General features: G+C 40.7%; 1 protein-coding gene across 1 annotated transcript in view; it reads right to left on the reverse strand.

The window, feature by feature from the left end:
* Positions 1 to 18,809, reverse strand: part of prox1a (prospero homeobox 1a) — a 35,284-nt gene extending 16,475 nt beyond the window's left edge. Inside the window, exons 1-4 of the mRNA XM_079854402.1 lie at positions 17,882 to 18,809; positions 12,836 to 14,633; positions 9,032 to 9,137; positions 3,195 to 3,389 (exon numbers count right to left, since the gene is read on the reverse strand). Of these exons, the coding sequence (XP_079710528.1) occupies positions 3,195 to 3,389; positions 9,032 to 9,137; positions 12,836 to 14,565 (2,031 nt within the window). The 5' untranslated portion in view covers positions 14,566 to 14,633; positions 17,882 to 18,809. The remainder of the gene's footprint in view (positions 1 to 3,194; positions 3,390 to 9,031; positions 9,138 to 12,835; positions 14,634 to 17,881) is intronic.
* Positions 18,810 to 19,837: the final 1,028 nt, after the last annotated feature.

Here is a 19,837-nt window from a genome sequence, read left to right on the forward strand (position 1 = left end):
TTGGCTCTGTTTGCTTGCACAGCCCTACAACAGCAACACTGGCTCAACCAATGGTGTGTATTTTGGGCGGGGCTATCTGTTTGATCGACCAATGGCAGAGGAGGGGAGAGTTTGTTAATTAAAGTCATTAATTTTGCAGTTCCGTTTGTTGACGCTAGCGGCGCAGAAATTACACACTTCACCTTTTAAGTATTCCCTCAACTATAACGGTATCTTTTTAACCTTGGAATTTCGCCACACAAACAAAACTAATATGTGAGTGGGAAACAAACAAAGTCTCTAAGTTTCATTCACTCAGAATGATAATAGCCACGGACACCTGATAGCCAAAAGATACCAAGACGAGAACTCTTGAAGTCAAAGGAGGTCTGTGTGAGTGTGCTGTGGGTATATGGCCACCAACAATTTTTCAAAAAGGCTCAGAGATCACAGGGACCAAAGAAAGAGAGCAAGAGACTAAGCCTTCTCTATGCTCTCCTCAGCCGGTTCATGGGAGGAGGGTACAAGGACTGAAGACAAGGCGAGTCTAGGGCAAGTTGAGGGGGAGGACACTCAGGGGGGTTTGACAGAAGAGCCTTGAACTATTTTGTGGCCGAAAGATGAGACCTTCCCAGAGCTGTCATAAAAATGTCTCCTTATCCCAGTGGAGCCCGTGGACCCCACCCCTCTTAGAACTCTTCAATGGTGCCTGTGATGTGATACAGTAAGTGTGAAGACGGCTCCTGAGAACCAGATGCCACAATTACAGGGCATGGAAACGCCACTTTGGCTAACAATGCGTAACTGTGCTGCGAGATTTAACAGGTGTTCGCTTTCTTTGAACGATTAAATGCTCTGTAACTTTTTTTAGACTTTAAAGGATTTGTTCACCAAATATGTTTCACACTCACTGAAAGAAATTTAGAAAAATGTTTATGCAGCTCTTTTCCATAAAGCCAGTCAAGTTCCAAAATAGACAACAAAAAAGTCTTCAGAAGCCATAAAATGGCTTTATTTGAGGAATTAAATTATGCACTGATGATCTTCATTTTTTCAAAAATGGCATGTCAACATTTCAAAATTTCATAGTTTAATAGCTACAATTTTTCTGTAAATAACAACCTATATTCAGTCTGTTCCTCACACAGAGCTGTCATATGACTTCAAAAGACTTTGAATACAGCACACACGTCATAGGGACCTCTTTTATGGTGCCTTCTTTATATTATATGAATGAGCTCTAGTTGTTGGAAAAGAGCTGTATGAAAACCCTTAAGAAATCCTCCTTTTGAGTTCCATGGAAAGAAAATAACAGCATAGTTTGGAAGGACCTAGCAAATAATGACCAAATTTTCATGCTTAAGTGAACAACCCCTTTAAAAAAATATATATTCTAATGTGTCCATTAGCCTATGCAGAATAAACAAATGATGTTTCCAGACAACAGTTAAGCAGGCCTGTTAGGCATGATCATATCTGGTTTGTACATAGAGAAACCCCTTCAGCTAAGAGATAACACTTGCCACATTGCTGGCAGCTCTGTTTAGGAGAGAAGACGAGAAAGGGGGATTCTCTCTTTTTTGGGGGGGAGCCTTTCAGGGTCCGGACATCATAAGCTGTGTCTATGCAAATGTCCTTGATTGTGTTCATTTGTGCCATTGTCCAGCTAAGACAAACAGGGCAGTAATTAGGAGAAAAATGATGGTGTATCGAGACAGCACGATGGAGGAGGAGCCGAATGAAGGATAAACAACTTGAAAGAAAACAGCAAGCTTGGTGAGAACAACACAAGTGCATTGAAGGCAATTAATGAAGCTCCTTTAATTACGGCCTTTGCTCAATCCACCATGAGGAATGTGACAATTATGTCATTAAAAAGTTTGTAATGGGAAAGTGAGGGGTGAGTACATTCGAAGAGGATGAAAGACACAAGGCAGCGAAAAGGAAGTGCAATGAAAGAGAGGGAGAGAGAAATGACAGGGCCCAACTACAAAAAAGAAAGTCTCAAAGGAGGAGGAAGCACATTACTGGTGCACATTGACAGACTAGATTAACATCAAACGATCAGCACAACAGAGGGTATATTCATTCAGGAGGAGCTAGCAAGGTGGTACTTTGATGATGCTAAATTTGGCAGAAAGAGCAACTTGCTGAATCGGCGAGGGTTCCAGTTTCATGCCTCGCAGTCTGACAGGTGGAGAAGAGAAAATTTAGTACAAAAAAAGCCTCAGCATGAAGTGTCCCTTTGCACCGCCAAAGGTTGTGTGACCTCTCTCTGCGGCACGGACTTGCTGTGGGATATCGCCGCATGCTAGACAAGACATGGCGTGAGCCGGCCCGGTAGAAAAAAAGGAACAGACTAGGGCGATGAAATTTGCATCAAAGATCGAGTTTTCCTTGCATGGAAAATGAGCATTTGGGAAAGTCTTTCAGGCGGTCCTGCTTGTACACCTGTGCAGCCTTTGTGGCTCTTGATATGCAAAACAATCTCTCCCTCGGTTCGACTTCTCTACCAACAACAGTCTTATTCATGGTGCCCTGCACTTTCTTCCACAGCCATGCAAATCTTGCATTTATATATGAAAATAGGGATCATGTCCCTAAATATCTTCCTGGTCACGAAAGGTGTGGTGTGCCAGGTTCTCTGTACCTGCAATCACAATAAACCTTGTCTTTGACCTGATCTAAATGAAAGGGGGGAGGCGAACAGGGGCAGATTTTTTGCTAATAGTCAGCTAAATGATGATGATGTTGTAAGGATAGTGTTTGAATGACCAGAGTCCCAGTGGGCAGATATTGATAGTGAGCTGAGCGGTAAATGTGAGCTCTGCAAATTGTATTTGACAAGGACACTTGGGCCTGAAGCATCGCTCCCTGTTTGCCTCATCAAACAGACAGATGCATGACTGTGTTTCAGCCCCAAAAAAAAGAGAAAAATTCTTGTTCACTTTACCCCAGGAGTACGGCGAGGAGGGAGGGAGGAGGGGGGGGGGGCTTACGGGATGAACAGCTTGCCATTCATTGTCTAATCATATAAAGAGATCATTTAGCTGTATTAATTTTAAAGCTTTGAACTGCGCTAACATTAACGGAAAGGATTCAAAGTAATACCTTATGCATCACTGCTTGAATCTCACCTCGTAATACAGTGTGGCCTGATAAGGTGAATGCAGTTGCTTAGTAGTGTGAAACAAACGGAACGGACGAAGGCTCACCTCAAAGTCGTTGGCCTTGTTGTAGTGCATGTTGAGAGCGCGGAAAAGCTCGCAGTCCCGGCTCACGCTCAGCTCTTCTACCCCTGTCACACCGTCGTTGATGGACTGCCGAGCAAATTTCTCCATCTGGATGTAGTAAAACTCACGGAAGTTACTGAACCACTTGATCAGCTGTGATGTGATGCAGCGGTTGAACTATGAGAGAGAGAGAGAGGGGAAAAAAGAGAAACACTTTTTGTAAGATTTGTTACTTTTGTGAGATCGGTCCAGCACAGAGAAATTCATTTTCATATTTAAAGAGTGCCTTTGTGCTTTTTTTAAAGTGTAAAGGTTTTTTTTTTTATTAAAAAGGATTTTTTGGTAATTGCTGATATGTGTTTTCGTGACCCTGAAACACAAGCTATTTATATGTATGTTATCACAAGAAAAATAAATAATATAAATATTATTATTATTATTAATGCTAAAATATGTTTTTTTAAATTATGCATTTCTTTTTTTTCTTCAATTTTCTTCAATCTTTGGTCTGTGTTTTCTGAAAACTAAAAAATCAGGTGTGACTAACCTCTAATCTGGTTAGCCAGTGAGACCCTTAAATGTCAGAACAACAGATAAGACATTTGTTTCTACAAACGTGTTTACTTCACATTGTCCTTGAGGATGATGGGTAAGCAAACAAACCCCGTAGCTGAGAAAGATTGGTCAGTGGGGTGTTTTTTTTTCCCAACAAGGCTTACACGGTCGGTTGGGATATTTGCTGTTGTGCGCAAATGCAAACAGTTCAGGGTTGAGTAGATGAAATTATAATTGTGTCAATAGCCCATAATGCAGTGACGGCAAATTTACATATCAGGTAGCAAAGTTAATTCTGACAAGCCCCAGGTCTTTTCCCCACATTAAAAACCGAGTGAAGTGAAACTGAGTTAAGAAATCAAAATGAAATAAAAAGTTCTGCTCTAGTTGAATAGCTCAGTAACTCAAAGCTGGCCCTCGTACACTGTTGTGGAAGCTATATTTGGAGCGCCTGATCCTCGATCAGTAAATACACAGTGCTCCGTTTGCCCTGTGTACTTGCCCCATGACCTCAGCAAATGACCTGTGCGACAGCCTTTGGTACTTTCTGTGTGTTCAGCTACGTGTGTGTTGATGTGTGTGTGCGTGCGCGTAAAAGCTGTGTCTGCCAAGAGTGTGAATGTACAGGACAGCTGAGTTGAATGTAGCCAAGTTAAAAGCTATAAATCTGACGGGCTTTCTGTTGGCTGCTCTGACACGCAGCCTCCTGCCTTTTGTCATTACGGGTGTTCATCAAGCCTTCATTGCCTTTGCCTCCCCTTCCATACCCTCAAAGAGCATTAATCAAAAATCAACAGCGAGCACTTATCTATCTGTGGCCATGAGAACATGCAGGCCTCTGTTTAGATGACAGCTGAGGAGAGAGAGAGATCGAGCATGAGGAGAAAAAAGAGGAAGGACAAGGAACAAAGAGGGGGGAGGGCGGCCGTGTTTTCCGAGGGTAGATGTAATTACCGTGTAGAAACTTGTCTCCATGCTTGCAAATTTAAGATAATGATGTGAATGAGAATTCATAGCGGGGAATCCGAGTCGGAGAAAGAGTCAGAAGCCACGACAGGCTGATAGGTTTCCCCAAAAGGCCAGCCGAGAGCATAATTACTGCGCCACCGCCAGGGTTCTTCTCCCATAATTCAGCAGAAAATGATTAAGTCGTCATCCCGAGGCATCAGTCTGCAGAAGTTCAAACATGTACTTAACCTATCTAGGAATTATACATTTGGCCTGTGTGTCGCCTCTGCCTTCATTCAGCCTAACAGCGAGCGAGAACAGGGGTTTGAAAAGAAAAAAAGAGGCGAAAAAAAGAACAACCAAAGAAGCAAGGCTATCTGATCTCTCGCTTACCCCCGTTTCAATAGACGTTAAACCTATTAGGATCTACTGAACTCGAGGGCCTTCTTTTTTCCACTTTATCTGCGGAGCGAAATGCACTGTCCAAATTTCCAGACACTGAGATAAGAACCCCGGCCCCCGTGACGACTTACTCCGGCCCCCCCACCACCCCCTTAATTCTTTTAGAATAAGAAACAAAACATTACAAAATGATAGCAGACTGCTCACTGGGGAATGAAAATTGCTTTGACATGGAGATTAGGCTCTTCTATTGTCATAAGACATTGTCTCATATGAGTGGGGCTTGCAGAAGAGACGGATAAAAGGCGAGAGAGGGGGGAATTTTTTTCTAGAATGGCTAGTGGATGACATAATGGAGAGCGCAGAAAAGTAAGTCCGCATGACATCGTTTGGCAGCGCTGTATAAAGGGAGATTTAAAAAGCATTGTTGCCCAATAGAAATACCAGAGATTCGGGGGACAATGGAGCCACGTTGCTGGAACGTGACAACTCAGCAATTAAGGATCATGTCATCTGCTTGTCAAACGAAAATAACCAGTCTAGCTCTCTCAGCTCTTAGCCACCACATGCACCGAACAAAACATTAAATGATACATCGTGGCATGAAAAAAAAACACTTGCAAACGCAATCATTTTTCTTAGTGGGATTGTGGGAGAGAAAGTGAGATGTGTTGGTATTCACGCAAGTCATTCTTAAATGGACAAGTAACTTTTCAAAGGTCTTTTTCAATTTCAAGTGTACATATACATATATTTTCAGTACCCATTTTGTTTGGATTTTATTAATTATAATTAATTAATTATTATTGATGTTGCTATTATGTTGTATTTTAATATATATTACTTTTTTTTATAAATTCAAATTTCAGATATAAATATTTATTTAATAAATTATCTTAAATAAAGGTTAAAAGTAACTTTACTAGACAACATTTAGTTGCAATCACAGTCCACTCTTAAATCAGCAAGAGGCTTCTGCGTATGTGTGCAAAATCCGCACACACACAAACACTAGTTTCATAAAACCTATTATTCTGGACATCATTTCCAGTGCTGTTCTAAGAACACAAAATGCAATGCTTCCCATGGGACACCTCATCCTGTTATTCTCTACCCCCACAAAAAAAAAAAAAAAACCTTATATATCCAATGAGCACGCTCAAAAGATTCATAAAACAAATCAGTCTGACGCCTGTAATGTGTCCGGGCAGCAGTTGACTCAGAGAACAAGGGTGTACGTACGGGAGCGAGAACATTTCACACACTCTTGCTCACGGGACTGTGAAAGATTATTCCTCTGGTGACAGAGATCCGCTCTTTCCAAGACACCGGGGGAAGACTTGACCTGTCACTCCGCACGTTTCCTCTGTTAAACATGGACAATACAGGCTTTCACACATGCTTGGTGGGGACGCTACTTATACGGGGGTCTGTGCATTTTAAGACTCCCCCCCCCACCACACACACACAGCATGCACTTAGATTGTGAATCTGGGAAAAGTCGAGCTCTATAGAGGGAAGTAAGCTAAGTGCCCCAGTAGGTTACTTGATATTCAGCTGTTAATGGTACATGGTATGCTGTATGTTTAAAGGCAGTCAGGCAGCCGGGTGACAAAGCCTGAGCAGCTAAAATAATTTCCCTGACCTATGGTTGACCTTACTGGAGCTGTCCTGCTGAAACGTATACGCCTCAACCCTTACAGGGTGACATAACCCCCGCTCATACTTGCTTTGACTGCTCATAATCAGTGTCACACCATCGTCCTGCTAATACTCCTCTTAACCTTTGACCCCTTCTTATTTAGCCCTCAAAGTCTACGGTAACCAAGCCAGTGGACCACCTCTCCATGCGCAAAGTGATGTGAATATGCCATATGAGATCTATGCAGATTAAAATGGGAAGAAATAGAGGGGGCGAGAGAGGTGTAAAGGATGAACAAGGTTTGGCAGTACATCACATTAGGATAATGACCCTGTGTTCTATAATACTTTGTGTGGCAAATATGATCACAGTTCAAGGAACAACTGCGAAAAAGAGATACTGAGGAGGTACAAAGGTATTATCCATTACATAAGAACTCCAATCACTGGATTGTCACAGTTTCCTGTTGCTTTCCTGTGAAGGAAGGCTGTATTAATCTCTTTATGACTACTGGCTCACTCCGTGAAGTCACAAGTGGTGCGCACACCCTGTAAAAAAGCAGCTTCCTCTTCCTGACTGAGCTACAATCTATCATCATCATCACCACCATCATGGTAAAAGTATGATATCATTCAAATTATCTTTGCCATAATACATTTACAATTGAACTTTACAGCCTTGACTGTACATATATAATTGCTTTCATAATAAAAAAATATTATTATTATCATTATTACTATTATTATTTACGTTTTCAGAGTTTTTTAATTGATTTGTCTTAAACATCTTGATTGCATTTTATTACAAATATACAAGTCACCATTAATGTAGCACATCATTTTAGCCATTCATTTGTAAAAGAAAAAATATTTTCCAAAAAGAGAGAGTTAATTCTAAATTTGTGTACAACTAAGTGATTAAATAGTTGCTCTAGTACAAAGGCAGAATGTTTTTTTTTTTTTATTATCCGATTACAGACAATTTAGGTAAAACAGTTGTCAAATCAACCTATTTCCCACAGTCATTATTTCCTATTTAGATCCCATCATTATGGTGCCTAAACGTCTTTAATCACTAATTCATGTAACTTTCGTAGGCTTATACAGCCGTAATTAGTCAGTAATTTATGCTTAATTCCCTTACATACATACTAGTTGATCCAACAAACACATGCCACCCATTGTTCCCTTCAGCTTAAGCAGCCCTGAAAACCATCTCTCCCAGGACACTGACCTTGTTTTGGAAAATGTTAATTTAACGTGTACAGAATTTTCACAGCCTTGTCTGAAGGGGGAATTGTAATTGGGCCGTCTTTAATTTAAGGTTTTGATAAACTTTCTCTTTTGTGTCTCAAAATTAAGGTACAAAATAAATGAATTAGGAGAAGTGTTTGGGTTTTCACTGAAATCAGAATGGACTTGAATAAACTAAAAAAAAACCTGTTATTTAAAAAATAAATCCGCTTTCTCTGAATATTACATTGAAAGTATTTTCGAGACATTAAATTATATGATTTCCTACTGGAGCATAAGCGCTAACAGCGAGCGATGAATGGCAGTACGTACTCATGAGTATTAAGCTGCTGGCAGATTTAGATGGATGCAACAGAAGCATGTGTGTGAGGATGAGGTGGTCACCCTGGACCCGGCACAGGGGCAGCTGGGAGTGAGAGGACCCTGCTCTCCTCATTTAAATAATGTGGCCTGAATCTGTCACATTATTTCTCCTCCGTATGCTCCCTGTATGACGCATCAACAACAAATTAAGTTGTAAATAAAAGACAATTGGTGCCATTGTTTTGTTTGTGTTGTTGTGCTCCATTTTGTTTGTTGTCTCCCTCCTCCTCTCCATCCCCTCCCGCTTTCGCTTGTTCATTTCTGCCGAACCTCTAATTTTCTCAGCTCTTATCACCCTCTGCCTCCCACTTCCACAGATCAGTTGGGAATGGGAACTCTAGGAAATTATCGTCCGACAAGTTAACAGAGACAGAGAATAGTTGTCTGTGCTCGCTAACCAGCAGTGACGCGACAGAATAAAAGATTTTTTTTTAAAAAGTACTCTCATGATCAGTGTTTTAAATGAAAGCGTAAGTGAGTAAAAGGGAAAGTGGGACTTGTGCTATGCCATGTTGTTCTCTTCTAGGAGATTAAGGCCAGTTATTTTAATTGGGGGGTGGAGGGGTGGGGGAGCTGGCCGTCTGTTTGGGACCCATCTGGACTAATGGGACAGTGCTACTTCACACGGCATAGTTAACGGTCAACGGCGAGCTCACCTTCACGTCTGAGAAGAACATCTTCAGCATGTTGGAGCTGGGGTAGCGTGTGTAGAAGAACATCAGCTTGGCCTTCTTCAGATGGTTCGGAGAAAGCCCCTCTTGGATTTGAAATTTGAAGGTTAGGGAAAATTTTTTAAAGTGTAATTATTTTATTCATCAAACAAAGACAATAAATCCCATTTATGATGAGCATAAAATTAAATAAACTAAAACAATAGATAAATATAATGTAAAAAAAAAAAAGGTTAAGTTCCCCAATAAAATCAGCTTCCCTTATGTATTTTATATTTACCACAAGACTAATAATTACACTGTAGCAAAATATCCTTAATTATTTCAGTTTTCTGACGACTGCATATTAACACCTACAGAGTTCCAGTCAATGTAGAATCGCAAGTCAATAAACGTCTGCTTATCCCAATAAAAACGCTATTTATCTGGAGGTGGCACTGCCCTCTAGATTGGTAAACAGAGGGCAGCTGAGGGGGGTCCCAGGAGAGACCGTGGCTAACCAGAGCCATCTACCCATTACAATTAGCCCCAACCCCCAACCCTCCACCCTGAGCCTCCTGGCACGGCCCCCGCTCTGCCAGTTAGGCCGGCTTTAGCCACATCTGCGCTCCAGACTGGCCCAGCCATTTCCTCTGCAAATTAACGGCTTTATAATTTATCAAAAATGAAGATGCATGTGGGGCTAAATCAATGGGCCCCCACAAGGTCAATTAAGAGGCTCACCACTCTACCCCCCCTTCACTATAAAGCATGGCACCGTCATGGCAGCTCGCACTGAATACAGTACTTCACTGTGTCTGTTATGTAAAACACTAAGCGCTGGAACAGTCGCGACAATAAATGTTGCAACTTACAAAAGTAACAGTAAATGCATCTACATGTAAGAAACTACAAAAAAATGGACAGTCTGCTATTTGCAATGTTGAGCCTCTCTAATGATAGTGTGTATGTAGATTGGCGTGTTCCTTCTGCCAAGAGAGGAGGAGAACCCTAGGTGACCTCCATTAGGCTGATAGGGAAGACCAAAAGAGCATTACTCTCTTTCCTACCATCTGTCATAATGCATACAGCAAATAACAGCAGTGAATGACAGCGAGGGAGGGAGAGAGAGAGTTAAGCTGTCTTTTTCACAACAAGTCAGATTTTTCAAGGACCTAAAGGCTCATTTAAAAACTAAGAGAAGGGCAAAGCCCAGGCAGCGAGGCCGCTTCTCAAAAGTGCATCTTCATGAAATGGAGCGAATAAAAGGCCGTTTTGGAGTCTGGAAATAGAGGGCTGGTAAACACCTTCATAGATTTTTTTTTCAAGAGTTTAATCACATTGAGATGCTCTTTAATCTAATGGGCATCGCAGATAAAAAGCGGTGAGGAAGTGTTAGCAGTTGAGAACTGAATCGTTTGCCACTGTTCAATCTCTTTGCAGTATTTACAGAGCGACCATCATATCAGTTCTTACTGCTCTGTCTCTGCTCTGTTAACAACATTCATAAATCCCAGGTATATCAATACTCAGTGCCATTAACATTCAAGACATCCACTTTTAAATAAAACAAACCGTCGCAGATCTTGGGAACAATGTGTCGAGGATGACTCGACGGGGCTTGACTCAGCGAACGCACATTTCCTACAAGTAGACCTGGCTTCCAAGAAAAATACAGCCGTTTCTAGGATACGTAAATATGCGAAATGACAAAATAGATAGAGTAAACACCGGCCCACTCAGTGTAAGACAAGCCGGGCCATAGTCAACATGAATGAAGGACATAATGCAAACATGAATATGAAGTATTTCAGGGGAGGAGAAAAATGAGGCAGCTGTGGTTTATAGCCAAATGAGATACTACATAAACAACGCCACCATAGATGCACTGCATCATCAGGCTTTTTTAGGTCTGGTTTTGTATTAAGCATGTTGCATGTAAGGGAGATAATAACTAGTGAAATGTGATCCAACAGCCAGGTGTAAGGAGAGAAAGGAAGGAAAAAGAACATAGGGATGCTAAATCCATAAATTAATGCTAGACATCTGTTCAGCAATATGAAAGATTAGAGCAACAAATGTACTACAGCTGAGACTTTAGCTCTTGCTTAGAAAAAAAGAATAGGAAGCGTTTTCAGATTGTCAGCTGAAAAAAAAAAAAAAAATTACTTTGATGAAGTGCTTTGCAACAATCTTTTGACATATAAATGTATAAATCAGAAAGGACTCAAATTTTGTCATTCCACCAGCAGAGTGATTTTGAAATCGAGAAGGTCTTTTATTAAACCACTTTGGCAACCGAGTTTGAAAAGTGATCTGAGCGATGTCTTCATAGTGCACGTTTTCTTTGCTTCGCTTTAATTGATGAAACCTGATTCTGTGAGCAATAGCTGGCTCAGCACTTGAGCATGGAGCTAACGCAACCATGAACCTCTGTCCTCGTCTACTATATTAGACATGCAAACTGGCTTCACCTGCCACCCACCCCCACCCCATTCTTACAACAGCCCTGTGCCAGAGCTGTTCGGTCTCTCTATATGCAAATGATGGGGGAAACTGAACAAGGCTATTTTTCTTGAGATGCAAAGAGAGCACGTGACAAGGAAGATCATGCTGCCCATGGCTGAAGATAATTGGCTGCTTGTTTCTTCTCAAATTTGAATAGAAATTCATATTTGATTAAACACCCTATTTTGCAAATATTGAGATGTTGTTGTTCAGGTCCCAACTGTGCAGGTGTGCAAGTATACTTACAGAAATAATAGACTCCCTCTGAGGTGAAGAGTGCATCCCTGCATGGGATGCCGTTTCTCTTTGCATCGTTAGGATGAATTATTTTGCCAATTAATTAAAAAAAATATATAATTGAATTAGTAAATTAAATAATTTCATTTGAAACTTCAAAAGTTACTGTTTGATAAAAAAAAAACACTTTACATCAAATTGTATGAAACATTTGACTTTCTTAATTTAAAGCTTATCTAAGACCTAGTAGGCATTTGGCAAAAGGTTAAAAAGAGGGGAAGGGGTGAAAGAAAAGCAGCTACCTGCTAACACCTGTTCACGCCAGTGAAACAGGATAAAAAAGAAAAGACCTACTGCCAGGCAACAGCTATCAGTGTACCTTTACCTAAAGCAAGCTGGTGGTGTTCATAAGAAATAGGCTTTGTTGTTTCATGAGATCACATATTATATGAAATAAAAGCAACTATGAGGGAGAATTAATTTTTAAAATGACAAAGCTCAACAGTATAGGGACGTTATTACTCTTGTTGCTTTCCCTTGACACTAAATGAGCACAAATCCTCCTAAATGAGGTGCTCCTTCACTGACAGAGATCTTTTACCATCCTTCTAACACAACTTTCTAGGGCCTCTAAGCAAAGGATCCCACTTGTCCTTTTACTTCCTGGCTTTGAAATATGATTTGCTTTGAGCATTTATGTACAAAGTCTTGCATGCGCTGTGATGAAAGAGGGGGTTTTATTGTGAGTCTCCCTGTGATAGTGTGAGAACAGAGAAGATGGGAGGTATCTTAGCCACGGCGGGGCCTTTCAGCACTTCTCCATATAGCGCACACTTAAAAGCCTCCATCCACTGAGGTCTTTTTAATCTTCAGACTACTAGAGGAACACTGGTCTTGAATGTGCCGATTAATGGAGATTCATTGAAATTAAGTTTATGTCTTTTAAGATCTGTCTGTCATTCATATGTTATTTAAGCCGCACCCTCACCAGAACTGTCTAATTCTTTTGATCTAAGCAAATAAAATACAACAATCAAAATATGCTTTTCTCTTGTTTGAAAGGATATTGTACTTCCTGAATATGGGGAGATGTCAGACATGTCCTGAAGGTCTCCGCACTCTGACTTGATGAGGGACAAGGACAAGCCTTCATTCCCTGGGTGTGTTGGTGACATGGAACGATGGTGGCTGAGGTGGTTGGACGACATCTTGGTCCGTAGGCTGGTGGTCTCTCTGGACAAATCCAGAGACTCGGGAGAAGACCTATCCTTTCCTGGGTAATGCCCTGTTGGGCCACCTAAGGGGCTCTGGAAAGGGTAGCCCATTAGAGGAAGGGGGAAAGGATGGCGGAAAGAGGGAGGACTAAAGCCCATTGCGGAAGATAAGGGTGAGGGGTGCAGGGAATGGTGGTGGTGACCCCCAGGTGTGGGAAGAGACCCAGTCTGATCTGAAGAGTTCTTTCTCACTACCAAAGGCAGGGCCTCCGTTTGGTCATTCGAGTTGTGCACCTGCATACTAGCAAAAGTGTCCAGGGGATTAGGAATGATGACATCACCGAAACATTGCAAGCGCTGGTTGGCAGTATGGAAGTTTGGGTTTTCTCCATTGACTGCGAAACGATCAGGGGGCATCTGCAGGGGTGGGAAAACCTGAGGAACTGGGCGTGGAGGCTTGGCAAAGACCTTCACCACGGTGTCCACTACCTGGGACATTGCTGTATTGAGCTCTTGTTTTAGCGTCTCTGCTAGCTGTTTGCCCTCTGCATGCATGGAGGTTGGTCCCTGGCTCTTTCCTCGTGACCCATCACGCTTGGGTTTGTCCCCCTCCGCCATCATGTTCTGCTCCCGAATAAGTGCGCGTGCTCGATCCAAGAAGTGCCCTGGATCCAGGTCAGACATCTCGTTGTCGGAGCGATCTGGGACCGAGTCGTGGGCACGATTGTCCATTCCATCAGAACGCATGCTGTCTTCAGAGATGTTTCCATCTTCATCATTTTCAGAGTCAGTGCTGTCATAAATCTGGTAGAACTTCTCTTGCAGTTGCCGGAGCTGCTTCTGCATGTCCTCTAGCTGTAGTTTCAGTTGCCGGCGTTCCTCGTGTTTCTGCTCTTTGCGGGCAGAGACGAGTTGCTGGAAACTCTGCTGCTGCTGCTGTGGCAGTTTCTGCTTGCGCTTGTTTTCCCGGTAGTTCTCACGAGGACTCGAGGGCTGGGCTGCCCCCTCGCGCTCGTTATCACCTGCACGGAGCGTGACGCTTGGAGAATGGCTCATCCCACGGATGATGTTTTCCACCCGGGCTCGTTTGGCCCTAAGATGCTCATCTGTAAGCCTCTCCATTTCAAATTGGGTCATCGAGGGCCTGTTGAATGGTGAAAGGCACTCCTGAGGGCTGCCCCGCGAGGAGTTGCTGCAAGCGTCCTCCTGCTGGATCTCTGAACCGGTGCTCGAGAGGCCACTTCCCTGGAAATTAGGCTCACTGCCTCCATTTTTGGTCAAATTGTTTTTCAGAAGCTGGGAGATGATAGTTGCCCCCGGAAAGGGCATCATAGCGTCTTCGTAAGAGTTCGCCCTCTTCAACAGCTTGCGAAGCACGTTGGACTTCTCGCCGTCTGCGTGCTGCACCACTGAACACTCAACATCTTGCTCGGAACCGTGGGGATTCATGGCACTAAAAAAGGTTGCTTTTGTGCGGGTAAAAACCACAGATGTTTGCCCAACAGTCCTCTTCACTCCTATGTCAACTCTTCGTCTCTTGGTTTGTCTGCTTAAGAGGGATGTGCTGTCATGGTCAGGCATCACTGGAACAGTTATTGTGCCATTTTTGAAAGCCTGTCAGCTGGGCACAGCTCGAGAACCCTGGGAACCTAGCCAAAAAGAAAGGACTGATGAATAATTTTCTTTAAGTTTCTTGTACTCAATCCTGCAATGCAATTTGAAATAGTCTAATGTCTTAAAGAACAACACACAATGCAATAAAAATGCTTGAAGTTGGTACAATATATTCAATAAAAATGGACAAAAGAGATTAACAGCAAATAATATATAATTAGGATCAGTTACAAAGTTGTCAATTGAAAATTGTTTTCTCAAAAAAAAGAAAAAAAAAAGAAAAAAAAAGTTATACTTAAATTTGTGTAAATCTGCAAAGAACAAGTAAAAAATCATACTGCTGTGTTTAGCCAGACATGCCCTGCCACTATTGTGCGCACATACATAGCCAACTTGCAGGCTTTGTTCACTTTGGTAAGTTTTGAAGTACCCTTGTTTTTTGTCAGTAAAACAGTTACAGCTGATATTTGCAAAGACACTTAGCCCTTAATATTATCTTTTGGAGATTAGCAGGCACTTATATCCCCCATCTAATTGAAAGAAAAAAAATCCTAATACAACAAGTATAATACACCACATTAATTTAATTCTGGGTTTCCAAAACAATTGGTTTGTTGTTGATCAAATGAATTTAAAGCAAACCCTTTTTGTGGATAATGCAGTGTAATAAAGGCTTGCACGTTTTACAAGTTTGTTGACGGTGATTTAAGATTGCCCAACATTATTCATGTCGCTCAAATCAGATGATAAAAAGTTGGAGTTCTCCGTACATAATAAAAAAGCAAATATGTTGCACTGCTCATTAACGCACCGTAAATAGACTATTTAATCTCGCACTGAGCATGACTAAAGTGCACAGTTTGCTTAACAGATAATTAATAACGCGACTACTTCCTCTAAAAATGTTATCAAGAAAATAATAACTCTAATAATATAATGTGATATTGTATTCATATTGAACAGCACGGCCATTTGACAACTAGTCGTTTGCAAATACTTAGAATAAATATCTAATATTGTGTGACATATACCAACATGTATAACTTTAATTAATTGTTCTTCAATACGCACCGATTAACATTGTCAGAAGTTTACATTTAAGATACGAAATAGAGCGGATATACACTGCATTTGCTGTCACTAAATATAGACATCTGACAAGTCAAGACAACAAGGCAACAAAATCTGTTCGTTTTAGATGTCTTTCACCTCATACGGCCATTGCGTCCTATGCGCAGCTCTCCAAATATTTAAAGCTGTTCAACTTAAAACCAACAAAGCTGTGATAGAAAGAAAATAGAACTAATTCAATTACATATTTATGTGAACACACGATTCGGAAAACGCAGTTGATGTGTTAACCAAGACATTTGTGCAAGTTTTTGGAAATCGCAGTTTTGAACCATTAAAGACCCAAGGACCCCCCACTCGTTCTCTCAGCAAACCCAGAGACCCCTAACAAGGCTAGACTTGATAAGTAACACTGTAAAATAACTTTTCAGCAGACACATTTAAAGGCTATATTTTTTCTCCACAGAGCCCTGATTGAAAATTCTGCCTTAGAGGAACAGAGTAATGTACTGCTCCTCATATTATATAAATAGTTCATTTTGACACTTAACACTTAAAACAGACTTTACGGCTGTATATACGTCGGCAGCTCACTCCTAAACATTTGATTTTGATGTACCCGTAAACTGAAGCAAAGCTTTGATGTATCTGGCTTTCACGTCAGAAAACGATGATGATGATGATGAAGTAGCCTAACGCGTCAAGCCGGAGTGGCAGTAAAAGTCAGAGGCTCAGTATAAGCTTACGCTTGTAAAAATAAAGGTTAGTCAAAGGTTCTTTGTAACACCTTAGTTTCAGAAAAAAGCCACCTTCTTATCAAGAACCTTTTTTTAAGTTGTCAGTTTGGCTATTTGGAGATTTGTTTTTAAAGTTCTTGATATTAGGCTACATTAGGCTATAGGTTCTTCAGTTCACTATTGTTGTCTCTCGGCTCTTTAAAGCAGTATAACGAGGCTTTCTAAACAACTAGAGAATAATAGTTTTTTTGTGAAACTTAAGAGATTCTCACATGAAACCGCTGGCTGCAAACCCCCTTTTCTATCTGAAACCTTTCATTTACGAGATAACGTAAATTCGGCGAGCGCATCTATGTAAATCACAAGGAAATTTGTTATTGGCATAAAAACAACAGACGACTGACAAAAAGCAAATGAAATAATAAAGATACACAAAATGTTAAAACTACATAAACCTCAGAAAAGATAGACTGTCCTATTACGAAGAAGAAACGGCAAGTTCAGGCTGAAGGCAAATGTTTCGCGTCACCTCTCCAAAGTCTACAAGCGATATTACAAGAGCGTATTTATACTTACTTTACGGAAAACATAGGGATGCAACCCCTCCAAAATGATGCAAATTTATGATAAAGTTAAAAAAAAATAGCAACCGAAGAGCGTGAGGGATAAAGCGATACAGCGCATCACATGAAAAGTCACCAGTAGTAGAACAAAACTCAGCGCGAGCGCAAATGACAAGGTTACTTACTCTGAAGATGAGAGCGAATTGAGCTTCTTCGCGATAGTGTAACAGAGAATACAGAGGGTTGTTCGCCCCGTGATGAATATTGTAATTTCTCGGGACAAGCGAGAGCGAAGAGAGTGAGATAGAGAAAGAGCTCTTGTGCGCCGCTCCTCTCTCTGCATGAAAACTGTATGTCTCAGCGCACGCGGCCAGGAGGAGGCTGAGAGCGCGCGCTCGAACCAACAAGATTCACTTTAAGACGCGGCTGAAGGAAGCAGGAAGACGGCGCGTCATAATCATAGTGATGTAACGCTCGCACCTACCAATAAGAGCAGTCCGCTGGATTTAGAGGAATACAAAACAAGTGAAGTTGAAGACTCCGCTCAAGCAAAAACGAATGATACGGGAACCTTTGTGGGATATCTGTAAGGATATGCACTTTTTAAACAATATGTTCTCTGTGTGGATTTTGTTAAAAGTATTTCTTTACAAAATGAACAAAAGTTGTTTGTGCTGACTGAAATGTATACTTTCCTTCAGTGTAGATGCACGCTCAGCATGATGCATTTGAAATATAAATCGCACCGATGCGCACTAAGTGCACTTGCAATGCAACTTACTTTTTATCCAGAAAAGTAAATACAGTTAATTTGTCAAATTATTAATTGTTTTTTTATATTATATCATCATGTAATTCATAAATGCGAATTCTAAATTTCATCACCATGTTTAAAAATAGGACAAAACTCACAACATTCATGAAATGTAGTATGCAGGCCCCGAGAAGTGACCGCTGCCTCGACCTCGTGCGTGCCTGGGTTCGTGAAAATAGTTTCGCTTGCCAAGGTTGTCTTTGAGCTATGGGCTTCTTCTACTTAAGACCTTGCTCTTACTTTAGATCCCTCCTCCTAACCTCCACAGTCAACAGATGAAGGAATATGCTGAAGCTTTGACGTGTTCTTACCAACTGTTATTTGAATACGGTTAAATAGACTCTTTCTTGCAGAGATGAATCCGTAAGATTATCCCCCAGAAAACGCACGGGAGGTTCTGATTGTAAAATGTGGCACATATCCATCATGCGTGCTTTAATGATCAGTCAGTAAAGTTTAAATCACAACCAAATGGATATTCTATTATATCTGTTAGAATAGAATAGAATAGAATAGAATAGAATAGAATAGAATAGAAAAGAATATAATAGAATAGTGTTGTCTATTCTGTGACGGTTCTTTAGGTTTGATTTATGCACAGATAAAGTGCACAGACTGTTCATAAATTTGAACCACCACGCTAAAATAAAGTTCCGCGTTATGGAAGGAAAAAAAAAACAGGATTATTTGAACACATTATTTAGAGAGCCATTAGCCAATCAAATGTTGATTTCTCACCATCCTATCAGGTGCTTCAGCATGTAAGCAGATTTCTCAAAGCCTTAACCTACTTTTCTGTAGTCGCTGTTCCTGCTCATTGTTGAAATTAAAAAGTGTATTCAGAACGTAACATATTACTCATTTTCCGCGGTAAATGTAAAAGTTTTTCCCCTTTTCATTTTTTTTGTGGTTTAAAGCCACTGCCTCTTGTGTTCTTATAGCAGCTCATTTGAACGAAATGTGATGTGACCCTGCACAGTTTCGTGAGTAATGATTAAAATATCTTTATTGATACAAAAAAAAATTAAAATAAAATTGTACTAGTATACATGTAAAATAGCTAAATCAAGCAGTCAATGTGATTTGGTATTCTTAAAAAAAAAAAAAAAAAAAAGAGGCAAATTTCAGTGGTCTCATTCATTCCAAAGCATGTTTGGGCTGTCAGAGCAAATGACAGCAGCGCAGCTGTTTGACCTATTAATGAGATTATTTACTGTAACTCTGTTGATCAAAATTCTTTAATACATTTTGGTTAGAAAAGCCAATCTGCAAATGCATTCAAAACAAAACTTTTTCAACCTCTGTTATTATTATTATTACATTTATTATAATAATTAACATTATTATTATTTTCGATTATTATCTACATATGCTTTTATATCAACGTGGTTACAATCTTACATATTTGTAATAACATGCATCCCTCGAGATTTTTACCTGATGGCGAGTGTTTTTCCCCCCCGACAGTGTTCCTCCTTCAACACGTACAATCATTGACTAGATAAAGTGTTTTTTTATTTATTATTCACAACTAAAAAACTTTTCTTCAAGTTTAGAATATGATTCACGTTCACAGCAACAAGCCCTTTATTTTCCTTAAACGAGGACAAAAGGAAAGGCGTGTTGTTCAGTCCAGTTTCCATGTCGCAAGCAAATGTTATTGTGAGTGAATAAACGACTGGGAAGGCAGGATTTTTGCTGCAATGAATTTCTTTTCCAAAACAGGTGTTCCAACTTATTTTGTTAGCATCTTTCCCCAAAGGCACGCTCGGAGTGCGAGCTTAGTGGAAAAATACATGACAACATTAAAGCAATAGTGTTTGGAGAAGGAAAACGCCTCTTAGGTGTAGAGGAAACCTGTTTATTAACACCGCCACCTCTGATCTCTCTGTCACCTTTCTGCTGGACACTCAGTCTCTAAATGTCTTAGACTCGCCTGTATTTCGTGAGGGATAAAGGCTATCACATAAATATCATATCGAATATCATAATATATATTTAGATGACGTGCGGAAACGGATCGATTTCATTTTACGCGACAATTCAGTTGTCAA

The sequence above is a fragment of the Squalius cephalus genome (genome assembly GCF_949319135.1).
Source record: "Squalius cephalus genome assembly, chromosome: 20".
Lineage (NCBI taxonomy): Eukaryota > Metazoa > Chordata > Actinopteri > Cypriniformes > Leuciscidae > Squalius > Squalius cephalus.